At 56.4% G+C, this 14,959-nt stretch overlaps 1 protein-coding gene across 2 annotated transcripts; it reads left to right on the top strand.

Annotated features, from left to right (window-relative positions):
- Nucleotides 1-7,462: 7,462 nt before the first annotated feature.
- LBHD2 (LBH domain containing 2) lies at nt 7,463-14,866 on the top strand. 2 transcript variants are annotated; one of them, XM_017961570.3, is made up of 4 exons: nt 7,463-7,560; nt 9,266-9,371; nt 11,371-11,527; nt 12,985-14,865. In XM_017961570.3, exons 2-4 carry the CDS (start codon nt 9,303-9,305, stop codon nt 13,083-13,085), a joined length of 327 nt encoding a protein of 108 aa, XP_017817059.1. In that variant the 5' UTR covers nt 7,463-7,560; nt 9,266-9,302; the 3' UTR covers nt 13,086-14,865. The 2 variants fall into 2 exon arrangements, with proteins under 2 accessions (XP_017817059.1, XP_017817060.1); XM_017961571.3 differs by lacking the exon at nt 7,463-7,560 and adding an exon at nt 7,646-9,039 and having other exon boundaries at nt 12,985-14,866.
- Nucleotides 14,867-14,959: the final 93 nt, after the last annotated feature.

Genomic DNA, 14,959 nt, shown 5'->3' with positions numbered 1-14,959 from the left:
CCCCGAGCCGGAGGCCGAGTCCGCGCAGTCGGGGTCCCGCGGAGCGGCGAAGCGTCGCTCTGCGCCGGGCAGGGCCTGCTCCGCGCCCCGGGGCTGCCCCTGTGTGTGGAGCCTCTCAGGACGACATCCAAAAACTCTGGGCCGGCGCGGGGCTCACGCCGGGAATCCCAGCACTTTGGGAAGCCGAGGCGGGCGTATCACCTGAGGTCAGGAGATCGAGAGCAGCCTGAGCAACATGGTGAAATCCCGTCTCTACTAAAAATACGAAATTAGCCGGGCGTGGTGGCGGGCGCCTGTAGTCCCAGCTATTCAGGAGACTGAGGCAGGAGAATCGCTTGAACCCGGGAGGCGGAGGTTGCGGTGAGCTGAGATCACGCCACTCTGCACTCCAACCTGGGCGACTGAGAGAAAAACAAACAAACAAAATAACTCACCAAAAAATAAAATCTGAAACCGGATTTTTTTTTTTTTTTTGATAGGGTCTTGCTCTGTAACCGAAGCTGGAATGCGGTGATGCGATCACGGCTCAATGCAACCTCAACCTCTCTGGGCTCAAGTGATCCTCCCACCTTAGCCTCCCAAATAGCTGGAACTAGAGGCGCCACCACTCCTGGCTCTTTTTTTTTTTTTTTTTTTTTTTTTGAGACAGAGCCTGCCTCTATCATCCAGGCTGGAGTGGCTCGATCTTGGCTCACTGCAACCTCCACCTCCCGGGTCCAAGCAATTCTTCTGCCTCAGCCTCCCGACTACAGGCGTGTGCCACCATGCCTCGTTAATTTTTGTATTTTCAGTAGAGACAGGGTTTCACCATGTTGCTCACTCAGGCTGGTCTTGATCTCCTGACCCAGATGATCCACCCGCATCGTCCTCCCAAAGTGCTGGGATTACTGGCGAGAGCCACCGTGCTCGGCTAAATCTTCTTCTCCCGGGTTTATGCCATTCTCCTGCCTCAGCCTCCCGAGTAGCTGGGACTACAGGCGCCCACCACCACACCCGGCTATTTTTTGTATTTTTAGTAGAGACGGGGTTTCACTGTGTTAGTTAGCCAGGATGATCTCGTGACCTCCTGATCCACCCGTCCCAGCCTCCCAAAGTGCTGGGATTACAGGCATGAGCCACCGCGCCTGGCCAATTTTTGTATTTTTAGTAGAGACGGTGTTTCACCATCTTGGCCAGGCTAGTCTTCAACTCCTGACCTCGTGATCCACCCGCCTCGGCATCCCAGAGTGTTGGGATTACAGGTGTGAGCCACTGCGCCCAGCCTACTTTTTTTTTTTTTTTTTAATAATACTTTTTGTAGAGATGGGGGGATCTCACTATGTTGCCCAGGCTGGTCTCGAACTCCTGGGCTCAAGTGATCTACCCGCCTTGGCCTTCCAAATTACAGTGGCGAGCCACTGCTCCCGGCCATAAAAAACCCCTCTGAAACCAGATGATTTATAATACATCCAGAGAGAAACATCTGGAAACTGCTGTCAACCAACACTTAGGGCTGGGGATTTAGTGTGGGAGAAGACAGCTGGAAGTCCCCGCACCAGGGCTTCCTAGCAGGGTGAGACAGTCCCAAGAGGGGCTGGAGGCTTCCTCCAGTCACCTTCTTCTTTCACTCTCCATTCACCCCCCGGGCCCCTCCAACCTCCACCAGGGTCATTTATTTAGGACCCCCTGCCTGCCAGTCTGCCAAGGGGCACAGGAGTTGGTCCTCGACCTGCCTTGTCAGAGGATCAGCATGAGGACAGAGCATAGGGCCACAGTGCTCACATGGCCTGGCCTGGTGGCATGAGCCTGTGCAGTCCCAGTTACTCCAGAGGCCGAGGTGGGAGGATCTCTTCAGCCTAGGAGTTCGAGGCCAGTTTGGGAAACAGCAAGGCTGCATTTGTTTAAAAAGAAAAAAGAAAGAAACATGTAGCAGAGAGGAAGGAAGGAGGGAAGGAGAGGAAGGGGGAAGGGAGGAGGGAGAGGAAGGGAGGGAGGGAGAGAGGGAGGGAAGGGAGGAAGGGAGGAAGGGAGGAAGGAGAATATGGAAGGATAAAATGGAAGGGAAGGAAGGGAGGGGGGAGAAGGAAGGAAGGAAGGAGGAAGGAAGGAATGAAGGAAGATAAAATGAAGGAGGGAGGGAGGAGTGGAAGGAAGGAAGGAAGGAAGGAAGGAAGGAAGGAAGGAAGGAAGGAAGGAAGGAAGGAAGGAAGGAATATATGTAGCAGAGACATGCAGGTAAACACCTAAGTGGTGTATTGTCACGGCACAGTCCTCGATGTTGCCCAGCGAGTCTGTGGTGTCTTACTCCAGGATGGTCACAAGAGGGTGCCAAGAGCAAGCCTTTCTGGCCCAGGGCCAGGCTTTCTGCTTCCAGCGGAGCACCCCAGCAGATGCTCATTCCACCCTCACCTCTGTTCTTTTTTTTTTTTTTTTTTTTTTGAGACGATCTCACTTTATCACCCAGGCTGGAAAATGCAGTGGGGCAATCACGGCTCACGGTAGCCTCGACCTGCTGGGCTCAAGTGATCCTCCCAACTCAGCCTCCTGAGTAGCTGGGATTACCAGCATGCACCACCACACCCAGAAACTTTTTTTCATATTTTTTGTGGTCCCACTATATTGCCTAGGCTGGTCTTGAACTCCTGGGCTTAAGTGATCCTCCTACTTCAGCTACCCAAAGTGCTGAGATTATAGGCATGAGCCACCGTGCCCAACCTGTTCAAGCTTTGGAAGGTGTGGAGGCTGGGGAGCAGGGCTGGAAGAGGGTAACGATAGCCTCAGTGCAGCCAGAGGACGTCAGGGATGATGCTCCTTCACTTAGTCCACCTCATGCCCTTAACTGCATTGGCAGGGATAGGGAGGCCCAGAGAGGGTCAGGGGCTCCATAGACACACAGCAGACATTGGGCATGGCCAGGCACAGCTCCTGCCTCTGGATCTGCCAGTCTCCTGTGGAGAAAGGCCCATGGTGGTGGCAGGAGAGAGGGGGAGAAGCAGCATTTCCGAGGCTCGAGGCAAAAACAGGCCCTGAGGCCAACTGTGCAGCTCTGCTATGAGCTCCAGGCCTGTCTTTACAGATGCTCCCTGCCCCAGCCACCATGGCTTGGTGCCTCAAGGGGCTTCAGCACTTCCCGAGCACCCCATGCCCCATTGGGAGCAAGCCCTAGAAGCTGGGAGGCCCCGGCCCGCCAACACTTTGGATGACAACTAGCACCTTAGGTGATAGTTACCACTTGCACTAACAAGTTGGGAGAGCAATTTCTGCCCAAGTGGCAAGGGGGTGGGGTGGCCTTTTGGGGGATAGGGCAGTGGAAAGGGAGCATGCCAGCTGACTTTCCTGACATGAGGGTGTCTGGGTCTTCAGAGGGTGCAGTTGCAGTCACAGTGATCAGGGTGTCAGGTGTCAGACCTACTCTGGCATTGGTGTGTGACACTAAGGCAGGCCACTGTCCTTCTGGTCTGTGCTCTTGCCTGCAGTAGTGTACAGATGTGGGGAGCCCCTTCTCAGAACGTAGCTGACTGGGGTTCTTGCCTGCCCCAAACCCTCTCAGAACTCCTTGCTGCCCCTACATCAGGGATTGGCCTCTCTGCCAGGCATTCTCAGCCTTGCACAATCTCTGTTACCTTCTTTATCCAGTCCCACCTCCCTCTATGCCCACATCTTCAGGTCTCCCGAGCTGCAGCCACAGTGCCCAGGTCAGGCCTCCACTCACCCTGCTGTGATGCCCCCTTGCCCATCCTCCTCCCGGAGAACTTGTGCAAAGAGCTCCATCCATTCCACATCCAGGAGAATCCAATTCACATTTTCACACAGACACTTCTCTGCCTGACCTGGTTCTCCGTTTTGGACCATTGGATCATGAATTTGGATTGGGTCTTAGTTCTCTCAATGATCCCAGAATCTAGCATTGACATGGAGTCAAAAATGCTTAATATTAATATTTATTAATACATGAATGTTTTGTTTATGAATGAATGGGCAAAAGAATGGTGAGAAGATGGATGGATGAATGGTGGGGATAGGTGGTGGTGAGATGAAGTGAGAACAGTGGACTGATGTTTATGTATATGGATAATATAAGAATGTAACTTAAGAGTAATAGATGAACACATGGATGAGTTAATTATTAGGTGACTGACTGACTGGTGGGGGACGAATAACTGTCTGGGTGAGTGATAGTCGAAGAATGATGGACATAATGATGGAATGAGTATGTGGTGGGTAGAAGAATGTATGGATAATGATTGGATGGGCACTGGAAGCATGGTAGAGGGTGATCCTAGATGGTGGATGGATATAATATGATGGATGGTAGATGCATCTATGTAGTTGGTGACTGATTAAGTGATGAAGAATAGATAAATACACTGTAGATTGATAGATGGAAAATGGATGGACATGGATGCTGAATTGATGGATTGATGGATACCACATGAATCCATACATAGTGGATATAAACTGCAGGCAATAAGTATTAATAGTAGATGGTGGATGCTTAGTGGGTAGATACATCATGGAAGTGAGGGTGGATGGTGGATAAATAGAAGTGGATGATTGTGATGGATCTATCCACAGAGAATGGATGGGCAGATGGGACAGAAATACCAATGAGTATATGACTGATGGATGGATCATGAGTGGCGGACAAGTAAATGGTGGCTGCCTGATGCATGAATGGGAACTGGATGGCAAATAAATGAATGATTGCTAGCTGGATGAATAACGGGTTGTGTGCTGTGGAGGTATAGATAGATGGATGTGGATAGATAACAACTGGATGGAATCTGGATGATGAATGATGAATGGATGTTGAACGGATGGATGAAGGTTAAACAGCAGATGGCTACAACTTGGAAATGTGATGCATGAAAGGTGAATGTGGGTGGGTAGATGGAGAGGTGGTAAATGGATGCTTTAATGTATAGATGGAGGAAGATGGATACATAGCAAGTGGACAGTCAGTGGATGTTGAATGAAGATGAATACTGAATGGAGAGTGAATAATGAATGTGGGATGGTGCATGAATACTGACCAGATTGATGGTGAGTGGATTGTAATGGTGGATGGATAATGGTAAATAAATGCTCACTGCTGTCTCTCTACTCTCTCCTCAGCACCTAGGACAATGTTTGGCACATAGAAGGCAGCCAATATTTTTTTTTCTAGAATGGGTGAATATGAATGGATGCTAAATGGTATTTGGATGGATTTCGGATGAATAGTGAATTTTGGCTGGATGACGGGTGGATAGATAGAGGATGTTGTGAGATGGACAATGAATGAATAGGTATGTGGTGGATGTGGATAAGAGATGGTGATGGTAGTCTGGGTGTGGTGGCTCATGCCTATAATCCCAGCACTTTGGGAAGCCATGGATGGTGGATCACCTGAGGTCAGTAGATAGAGACCAGCCTGACCAACATGGTGAAACCCTGTCTCTACTAAAAATACGAAAATTAGCTGGGTGTGGTAGCAGCCACCTATAATCTGAGTTACTTGGGAGGCTGAGGTAGAACTGCTTGAACCCAGAGGCAAAGTTTGCAGTAAGCCAAGACTGTGCCATTGCAATCCAGCCTGGGTGACAGAGCGAGACTCTGCCTCAAACAAACAAACACCAAAAAAGAGATGGTGATGGTAGATGGTTGGTGGATGGATACAGGAATACAGTTCATAGAAATATGAATGGATAGCAAATGGTGAAAGACTGATGGCTGAATTGTAGATGGATGAATGGTAGCTGATTTGATGGAGGTTAATGGGATAAATGAATAGTAAATAGATTGATGATTCACAATTAGATATGTGGATGGAGATGTGAATGGTAGATGGATGTGTTAAATATCTGATGGAAAGCTGTTACACAGTGAGTGATGGATGGATAGGTGGTGGATGGATGGTTGGTGAATGAATGTTGGATTGATGGGTATTTAGTGGTATACTGATGCTTGGTAAATGATGGGTGCTGGTGGTGAATGGATGGGTGCATGATGGATGGGCAGTGATTGGATAGAGAATGGTGACTGGAGATGGATGGTTAATGGACATTGGATACCAGACGGTGGTTGAATGGTGGATTGTGAATGGATGGCTGGTGGTTGCATGAGGGAAGGTAGATGGTAGATTGTGGATGGGATGGATGTTGGGTTATCGAAGGTAGATGGTGAACTGTGGATGGGATGGATGTCGGGTTATTGAAGGTAGATGGTGGACTGTGGACGGGATGGATGTTGGGTTATTGAAGGCACATGGTGGACTGTGGATGGGATGGATGTTGGGTTATTGATGATAGATGGTGGACTGTGGATATGGTGGATGTTGGGTTATTGATGGTAGATGGTGGACTGTGGACGGGATGGATGTTGGGTTATTGATGATAGATGGTGGATTGTGGATGGGATGATGGGATGGATGTTGGGTTATTGAAGGCAGATGGTGGACTGCAGTTGGGATGAATGTTGGGTTATTGAAGGTAGATGGTGAATTGTGGACGGGGTGGATATTGGGTTATTGATGGTAGATGGTGGACTGTGGGCGAGAAGGATGTTGGGTTATTGATGGTGGATGATGGATGGCAGATGGTGGGTCTCAGATGGTGGCAGGATGGCAAAAGATAGATGAATAGCTGTGAATGGTAGACGGACAGTGGCTGGACTGTGGATATTGAATGGAAGTGGGATGTTAGATAATTGATGGTGGAGGCTTCCTGGTTGCAGGCTGGGAATTACATGGACCAGAGATTATGCACCTTGGCTTTAGGTGTCAGGTCTGTGCACTGGACTGAACCAGACGGCTTGTCCCAGGGCTGTTTTGCTCCTTTTTGGGAATGGAACTGGAAGTGAAGATGAGAGGGGGGTTGCAGGGTGATCCCCCCTCTTCCTGCAGCCCATCCCAGTTTTTTTTTTTTTGTTTTTTAGACGGAATCTCGGTCTGTTACCCAGGCTGGAGTGCAGTGGCTCCATCCTGGCTCACTGCAACCTCCGCCTCCCGGGTTCAAGCGATTCTCCTGCCTCAGCCTCCAGAGTAGCTGGGACTACAGGCACCTGCCACCGCACCTGACTAATTTTTCTTTTTTGTGTATTTTTAGTAGACACGGGAGTTCACCATATTGGCCAGGCTAATCTCGAACTCCTGACCTCAGGTCATCTGCCCGCCTCCGCCTCCCAAAGTGCTAGGATTACAGGCGTGAGCCACTGCGCCCGGCAGTTGCTTTTTTTTTTTTTTTTTGGTCCTTTTTACTCCTCTCTTATTCCCCAATAGGAGGGAGTCCTCTTTCCATGTATCTGGCCCCACCGAATTCTGCACCTCAAATTTCTGGACGCCAATCTTGAGGCTCAGTCTCAAGTGGCCGGGGGCAGGTCCTTGGGGAGAGGTCGGCTTAAGGGAAGATGAGGCTGGGCCCTATCTGGGGGCTGGAGCTGGGAGGGCGGAGGCGCCGAGGGCGGGCGGCCAGACCCGTGGAGGGCGAGTGCGAGGGAGGCCGGGAGAGCGCGCGTGGGCGGGGAGCGCGGAGAGGAGGGCGAGCCGGGCGAGCGCCGAGCCAGCGGAGCGCGGAGGCCCCAGCGCCAGCACCCGCGCGGGCGGTGAGTATGAGTGTGAGTGTGGCGCAGGGTCGCCCCGTCCCCAGCCTGGCCCCGGCAGTGCGGGCCCCGGGCGCGCCCTGACGGCCAGGTGCGGGGTGGTTGGGAGAGGGAGGAGCATGGGGGGATTTGGGGAGTTCTGAGTCCAGTTCCCTGGGGAAGGGGACGGCGTGGGTTCGCAGGGTCAGCCCGGCTGTGGGACGCCATGCCTCCGCGCGCTTTTGCCCCCGCGGCTGTGCCCGGCAAGACCTGGGATCCCGCGGCGCTGGGGGTGGTGGGCGCCCTCTATGTGTGGTGCCCCAGCTGGCACTGGACCCTGGCGCTGGGCAGGGCAAGGCAGCCCTTGGGCACTTGTTTCCTGATTGCCTGCTCCCTCCCCACCCGCCCCCACCTGGCTCAAGCAGACAGCTCTATCATCTGCCTCTGTCATTCTCTGTCTCCGGGCCAAGTGTCATCTGCGGGTCTGTTTCTGTCTCTCTCTCTCTCTTTTCTCCTCTGTCTCCAGCTCAGTCACCTCTCGCCTGGTCTCTGTGGCAATATTTTTCTTGCCTCTCCCTCTGCCTCCTTCCCAAGTCTGGCTGGGTCTCTGTCCTGGCTGCCCTGGGTTCTAACCTGGGTTCTGGGGTCCTGGGATGGGATCCAGGAGAGGCTTGATGGAGGGCTGGACCTAGGCGCACTGAGACACCCCTGGGCTCTGGGGTAGGGCAGAGGAACCAGAGGGTGCGGCTTCGCTGCCCCGAGAGGCCTCCTGCACGGTGCGCCCTCCTAGCCCTCCCTGGGCCCTCGGTGGGACCCCAGCTGACCTGAGTGGGGTGTTTGGTGAAAGAAACCTCATTTCCCAGAATAGCAGCCCTCTGCTTTGCTGGCAGCCACAGGACCACCCTCACCCACCCCAGCAGGACGTCACAGGCATTCCATCCTGCTGGTCTCTGTTCTCCTACTGCCCCGTCCCCTTCCTGCAGGGCTGCCCCTGCCCATGGCCCTCTGCTGCCTGCATGCCAGCCACTGCCAGACCCAACCCCCATTTCTGCCTCTGACCTGGGTGTGGCCCCAAGAACCCACACGGCAGGTGAAGGGTCTGGCTGGTGCCGACTCCTGGCAGGGGCTCTCTTCCCAGAGCCCTTGCTGCCAGGGCTCCAGCGGGGCTCCCTCTGCTGTGGCCAGCCTGAGTGGGCATGGCCAAGTGCAGGCAGGATGTCAGTTTCCCTTGGGCTGTGGGTGCTGAGGGCCTGGCCCCGGGGTGTGCAGGGTACGTGTTCTCAAGGAGGAAATGGGCACCTTGGTCTCTGGCTGACTTGAACCCAGTCCCTACTACTACCAGCCTCCTGTCTCAGAAACCCATTTAGGTCCCTTGGACGCTCTGTGTCCTTCCTGAACTGTTCCTGTCTCAGAATGCGCTTCTGTCCTCCCAGCTGGCCTGGCTACCTCCTGCTCATCCCTCAGGCCTCAGATCAGCGGACTTCTTCCAGGAAGCCTTTCCAGGTCTCCCCTCCTGCCTGTGCCCTCTTGCAGGCACACTATGCGGCCAGGGTCCAGTGCCCCCTCTGGCAGCGGGCTCAGGCAGGGAGCAGTGCATTACAGGTCCAGCTGGAGCCACAGGCACTGGGCCTGGGCTGGGGTGGAGTGGGGTGGGCTCAGTGCCTGAAGCCTTCGGGGGAGGGTAGATCCAGCATCAGGCCAACAGCAGACACCCCATTTCTGCTCCCAGTCCTAGTGCAGCTTAGTGGCGCAGTGGCAGCAGCAGCATGAGCACCCCCCGGCCTGCTTCACCACAGCCAGGCACTACTGAGGGGGCTGGAGGCCCAGCAGGGAAGGTATGTGCTTGGGACTCTGGGGGTTCGGGAGGGAGCAAGTCTCAAACTCTGTCCCATGACTTGGGGCATGCCCTGCCTTGCTGCTGGCCTCAGTTTACCCATCTGGGTGGGGGAGATCATTGCTCATTTATTTTTTTATTTATATTTGACATGGAGTCTTGCTCTATCACCCAGGCTGGAGTGTAATGGCGCGATCTTGGCTCACTGCAGCCTCCGCCTCTGGGCTTCAAGCAATTCTCCTGCCTCAGCCTCTGGAGTAGCTAGGATTACAGGTGCCCACCACTATACCCGGTTACTTTTGTATTTTTAGTAGAGACAGGGTTTTGCCGTGTTGGCCAGGAGGGTCTTGAACTCCTGACCTCAGGTGATCCACCCGCCTTGGCCTCCCAAAGTGCTGGGATTACAGGCGTGAGCCACTGTGCCCAGCTCGTTGCTCTTTTATAAAAATATAAAGGATAAAACAATTGAAGGCCAGCATTCCTTGCTTACTGAGCACCCCTTCCTGACCTGAGGACCCCAGGGATTGTCCCCCAAGGCACGCTTTGCTCTCTGCTGAGTGAGGAAATGCCAGGGTTCCCTGCCCCTAGCGTCACATTTCGGTGGGGGATGGGGTGGTGCTGATGAAACGTAAAAAAACCAAGCTCCCTACACAGGGTTGCAGCCTTAGTATTCTGAGTGCTAGAGCCCAGCTAGAGCCCAGCCGTTCTCCTTGTCAGGGAGCGGTGGGGCCAGAGAGGGGAACCAGCCTGGAGTGACATAGGGACAGTCTGGAACTTGGGGTTGCAGACACAACCTCCCAGGCAGGGTGGACAGAGGTGAGCACCAGGCCTCAGAGCTGCAAACACTGCTGGCCTGGACCTCGTTCACCCCAGTGGGCAGACTTGGAGAGGAGCGCCCTTGGTTGGGGGCAGGAAGGAGAATGGCACATGGGGAGGGAGAGCAGGCTGGGGAATGAGCCCCTGGACTGGTAATGCCAGCATGAGGGTGGCCCCCGGGAGGGTCCAGCCTTTGCGGTAGGGATGGGGTCCCTGCTCTGCTGTCCTCTGACAACTCCTTCATTCCACAGACATCCCAGTCCAGTGACACCTGTTCTCACAATTGAGGGTCGCCTGTGGTCCTTGGTTAAAAGAGAGTCTGGGCTGGAGCTCAGGAATGTGTACTGTTCAGGGATCTTGCCGCAGTGGCTGAGGGCCGTTCAGCTAAGTCCCCCCTGCTGCATGGCTGTCCTTCCTCGAGGCCCTTGTGCCCTTTTGGGAAGGTGGACCCAGCAGCTGCCTGCCCTTCTAGGTGAAGAGAAGTGAGACAGGGAGCTCCAGGCAGGAGCATCTACCTGAGCACAGGCGTGGGGGTGGGACAGGGCAGGCAAGTCAGGGCCACTGGGGTGCTGAGGCACAGAGTTCTGCACGTAGCACTGCAGCCTCAAAGGCCTTGAATGGGAGGTGGAGATGCTGAGGGCACCAGGAAGGCCTGGGGATGCAGCCCCCGCACACTCCTGTGAGCACTGAACAATGAACCAAGAGCGAGCCCAGAGCCAGCCGCTTGGGTTGCCATGGCAACTGCTTCCCAGCTCCTCTGAGCCTGGAGGAGGCCAAGGGCCCAGCAGGGAAGACCCCAGGAAGGGGCTGGCAGGAATCCGGGTGCAGGAGGCAGCTGGGGGTGCGCAGAAGCCTGGGCTCATTCCTGGTGACCTTGGCCTCTCTGGCCTCTGGCTCTGGCTGTGCAATGGGCTCCTGGAGCTGAGCACAGCTGCATCCTATGGTGCCTCCTGAGAGCTGTGCCCCAAGAGCTGAGCACCCTACCCCCAGGGTTGGGACCTGGTAGGGCCTGGGACCCGTCTCAGGGATGTTCCTGTGCGAACACACATGTGCCCATCCTTGCCCTAGGGACTGGGTGGGAAGGGTCTCTGATCCCCCTAGTGGGGCAGTATGCAGGACGGGGGTAGGAGGGAACAGGAGTACCAGGCCTGGCATGGCCGTGCTTCTGCTCACCCTCCCTGCAGGCTGTGGCGGGTGCCCGGGAGAAGGGCCCTAGACTGGGCCAGCGGCTGCCCTCAATCGTGGTGGAGCCCAGTGAGGCGGACCCTGTGGAGAGCGGGGAGCTGCGCTGGCCCCTGGAGAGTGCCCAGAGGGGCCCCTCTCAGAGCCAGGCTGCTGCTGGTAAGTGAGGGCACCTGTGGGGGTGTTGAGAGGAGGAAGTGGCCACTGCCAGGGTCAGAAGCAGGGCATGCTTCCTGCGGCTCTGGCAGACAAGGCCTTCCTGCCTCCTGCCTGTTCACACTCCATCCTCTGCCCACCTTGGAGCCTCTGCCTGGGGCTCTAGGTGCTGCCTGGCCTTGACTCCCCTCCCTAGCACCGTCCTCCCTCCCACCAGCAAGTGAGGTCCCTCATCCACTCTCAGTCGCAGGCCTGGGCATGGGAGGTGCACGTTGCATACTTGTTGAATGAGTGATGCCACATTCTCGCCCCTCATCATCCAGTGCTTGCTCGTCATCACCTTTGGAGCAAGTGTGCCTTGCTCACTAGGGCCTGGGAGGCTGTGAGGGTGCAGGTGTACGTGGTGGGGGATGGGCTGGCCTGTTGGCAGGCTCCATCCGGCTGCAGGTGCCCTGCTTAAAGGCTGAAAGCAGGCCAGGCGCAGTGGCTCATGCCTGTAATCCCAGCACTTTGGGAGGCTGAGGCAGGCGGATCACTTGCGGTCAGGAGTTCGAGACCAGCCTGGCCAACATGGTGAAACCCCATCTCTACTAAAAATATAAAAATTAGCCAGGCATGGTGGCGGGCGCCTGTAATCCCAGCTACTCAGGAGGCTGAGGCAGGAGAATCACTTGAACCCTGGAGGCAGAGGTTGCAGTGAGCTGAGATCATGCCACTGCACTCCAGCCTGGGCGATAGAGTGACTCCGTCTCAAAAATAAATAAGTAAAGGCTGAAACTTCGGGAGAATTGTGTGAGCAGGAGGGGGCAGCTGGGGCCAGGCCCAAGGGGCAGGAGAGGCAGCAGGCTGGGCCATGGGGACCTTGTGGACGGCTCTGAGGGCCACTGCAGACTGAGCAAGGGGCATGAGCTGTGCCCTGGGAGATGTTGTCCCCTGGAGACCCCTGGGAGTCCCTGAGGAGGAAGTGAATTCGGCCACAGCTGGCGCTGCTCAGCACCTTGTCTGCCCGCTCCCATCCCCAGACCTCAGCCTGTACTGGCCAGGAAACCCCCTTTTCAGTGTGGCCAGAAGAGGTTATCTGTCTGGACCCATAACCCCCACCTCTGCCCAAAGCCCCCTCGACCTCTTGTCAGTTTCTGCCCAGGGCCCAAGACAGCATCAGGGACCACCCCTTGGGTAAACCCTGGGACTTGGGCTCTGGGGAGGTCCTTCAGTCTGCCCTGGACTTCCCTTCCCTCTGCCACCCCTTCATCTGGTGGATGTGGGAGCTGCCCCTGCTTGCAGAGCCCAGCCTCATTCTGCCTCCCGGGCCAAGCACCCCTCCTGCTTCTCATCACCCAAGGGGGCCTCCTGGCCTGCCCCAGCCCAGTTGCCTGCCAAAGGCTCATTTCAGGCCCCTGGGATCCTCTCAGGCTGCAGTACCCCCCACAACCAACACGGCCGCCTTTATGTTTCTGCAGCCTCCTCCCCGAGTCTGCCTGGAGAACCAGGGAAAGCTGCAGATGCTGCTGGCAGAGAGTGTGCCTGCTCTGAGGACCCAGCAGCCCCGGCCCGGGGATAGGACAAGGACGTGGCTGGGCTCTGCTGTCTGACTGCTGAGGGCTTCTGCCCCAGGGTGGCCAGGCTGGTGCACAGGAGGGCCGGGCCTGCCCAGCCGGGAGAGTCCAGAGGCTGCTTCCTGTCTCATCAGGTCTGACCAGCACTGCAGCCCTGTCCTCTCCTGCCCATGGCCCAGGTCTGGATCACACCCTGCTTTGTTCCGTGGTTTGAAGCAGAAATAAAAGCACTTCCTGGTGGCCAGCAGGCACACTTGATGGGGATGCAAGAGACTGAGGACAGTTTGGGTTCTGCCTGTGGCCTTCCAGGTGAGGGCCTCAGCTCCAAGCCCAGGCTGGTCAGTCCAGAGCACCTCTTAGGTGACCACTTGCACATGGCACTGGGGCAGGCTGGGCAGGGCTGAGTTGGTTCTGTGGCTGGTGCCTCTGCCCAGGGACCCTCTCTCTGCTTCGGCCAAGGCTGCCCAAGGCAGAACCAGCCTCCTCCAGGTGGCCTCCCAACCCTCCGTGGGGCCTCCTTGGGGCCAGGGCTGGACCTGCTTGCAGGAAAGCACAGCTGTGGCACCTGGGGTGGGCCACACCATTCCAGGTTGGATCTCGTTAAATTCTTGTGAAGGTCCCATTTTACACGTGCGGGAACTGAGGTGCAAAGCAAGGTGCCCAAGGCTAGGGGCTACAAAGGGAATCCCTGAGGTCAGGAAGCCACAAGGCTGCCACAGAACCCACATCAGAGGTTGGTTGAGCAGGCATCTCTTCCTGCCCTATGTGGGGGTCCTGTCCCTCCACTGGGTCCATCGATACGGTCTCTGGGCTCCGTTCTACTGCAGGAGGGGAGCCGTGCTGCCTGGTTGCAGCTGGCATGGGAGCAGAGCCCTGAGTGTGGCCCAGGGCCCCCTCCCCAGGTGTGTCCCCCCAACGTGGCCTTCTGCCCTTAGCCAGCCTGAGCCAGGCTGAGGAAGCTTAGGGCCGGGCAGTGAGACACTCCATAAATGTCAGCTCTGCCAAGTCCATGGCCCTTTTGTGGCCCAGGCAGGCGTGCCAGGGACCCATGAGCGGTGGGAGGCAGGAGACACTGCCCCTCTGTGCTTTCCTGCTGCCTCGGCAGCCTCCAGGAGGAAGACGCACTTTCTCCTACAGCCTTCCTTCTAAAAATAGCCACCCCCCGCCCCCCATGCGGGAAAGGTGGGAGGCAAGGTGCGGAAGTTGGCCTGGCAGCCTGCTTCAGTTTTAAACCTCAGGACCCCGTGAGCTCTCCCCTGGACTATAGCTCAGGAGAGGGGTGGGGTGGGCTTTCAGTCCTCTCCGTCCTCCTCCAGTCCTTCCTGTCGGTTCTGGAGCCAGGGAGGGAGAGGCTTGATCAGGATGGGGGACATGGGGGTAGTTTTGTGAAAGGGGACAGACATTTCGCAGGATGCCTTGCAGACACGTGGGATGTAGGGTGCAGGAGGCCGGCATGTGACTGGGCGATGACGCCATTTACTGAGATTTAATCCTCACCACATGGCTCCAGGGCGAGAATTATGACACCCATCTCAACGCCACTGCCCGGGACCCACACAGCCTAGCGCCCGAGCTCCGGAGGAGTCCCAGGGCACCCACAGCGCCCCGCTGGCGCGCCCAGTCCAGCAGGGCAGCTTTCGGGCGGGGCGACCCCCGCCGCAGGTCCCACGACCCTGCGTGCCCTTGAGCCAGGGATGCGGAGGCCCGACCGCGGGGCACTGCTCCGCCCCGCCGCCCTTCACCGCCCGCCGGGGCCCAGAACGCCCAGCCACGCCCAGAGCCCGCGGGCGCAGACGGCAGGGGCGGTGCCAGCCAGGCCCCGCCCCCGGCACTAGGCGACCTGCTCCCACCTCAACCCTGAAATATGGGATTGGGGCAG

The sequence above is a fragment of the Papio anubis genome, chromosome 7, assembly GCF_008728515.1.
Source record: "Papio anubis isolate 15944 chromosome 7, Panubis1.0, whole genome shotgun sequence".
NCBI classification, from domain to species: Eukaryota; Metazoa; Chordata; class Mammalia; order Primates; family Cercopithecidae; genus Papio; species Papio anubis.
The sequence above is the reverse complement of the archived record's forward strand: the minus strand, read 5'-3'. Positions and strand labels throughout refer to the sequence as shown.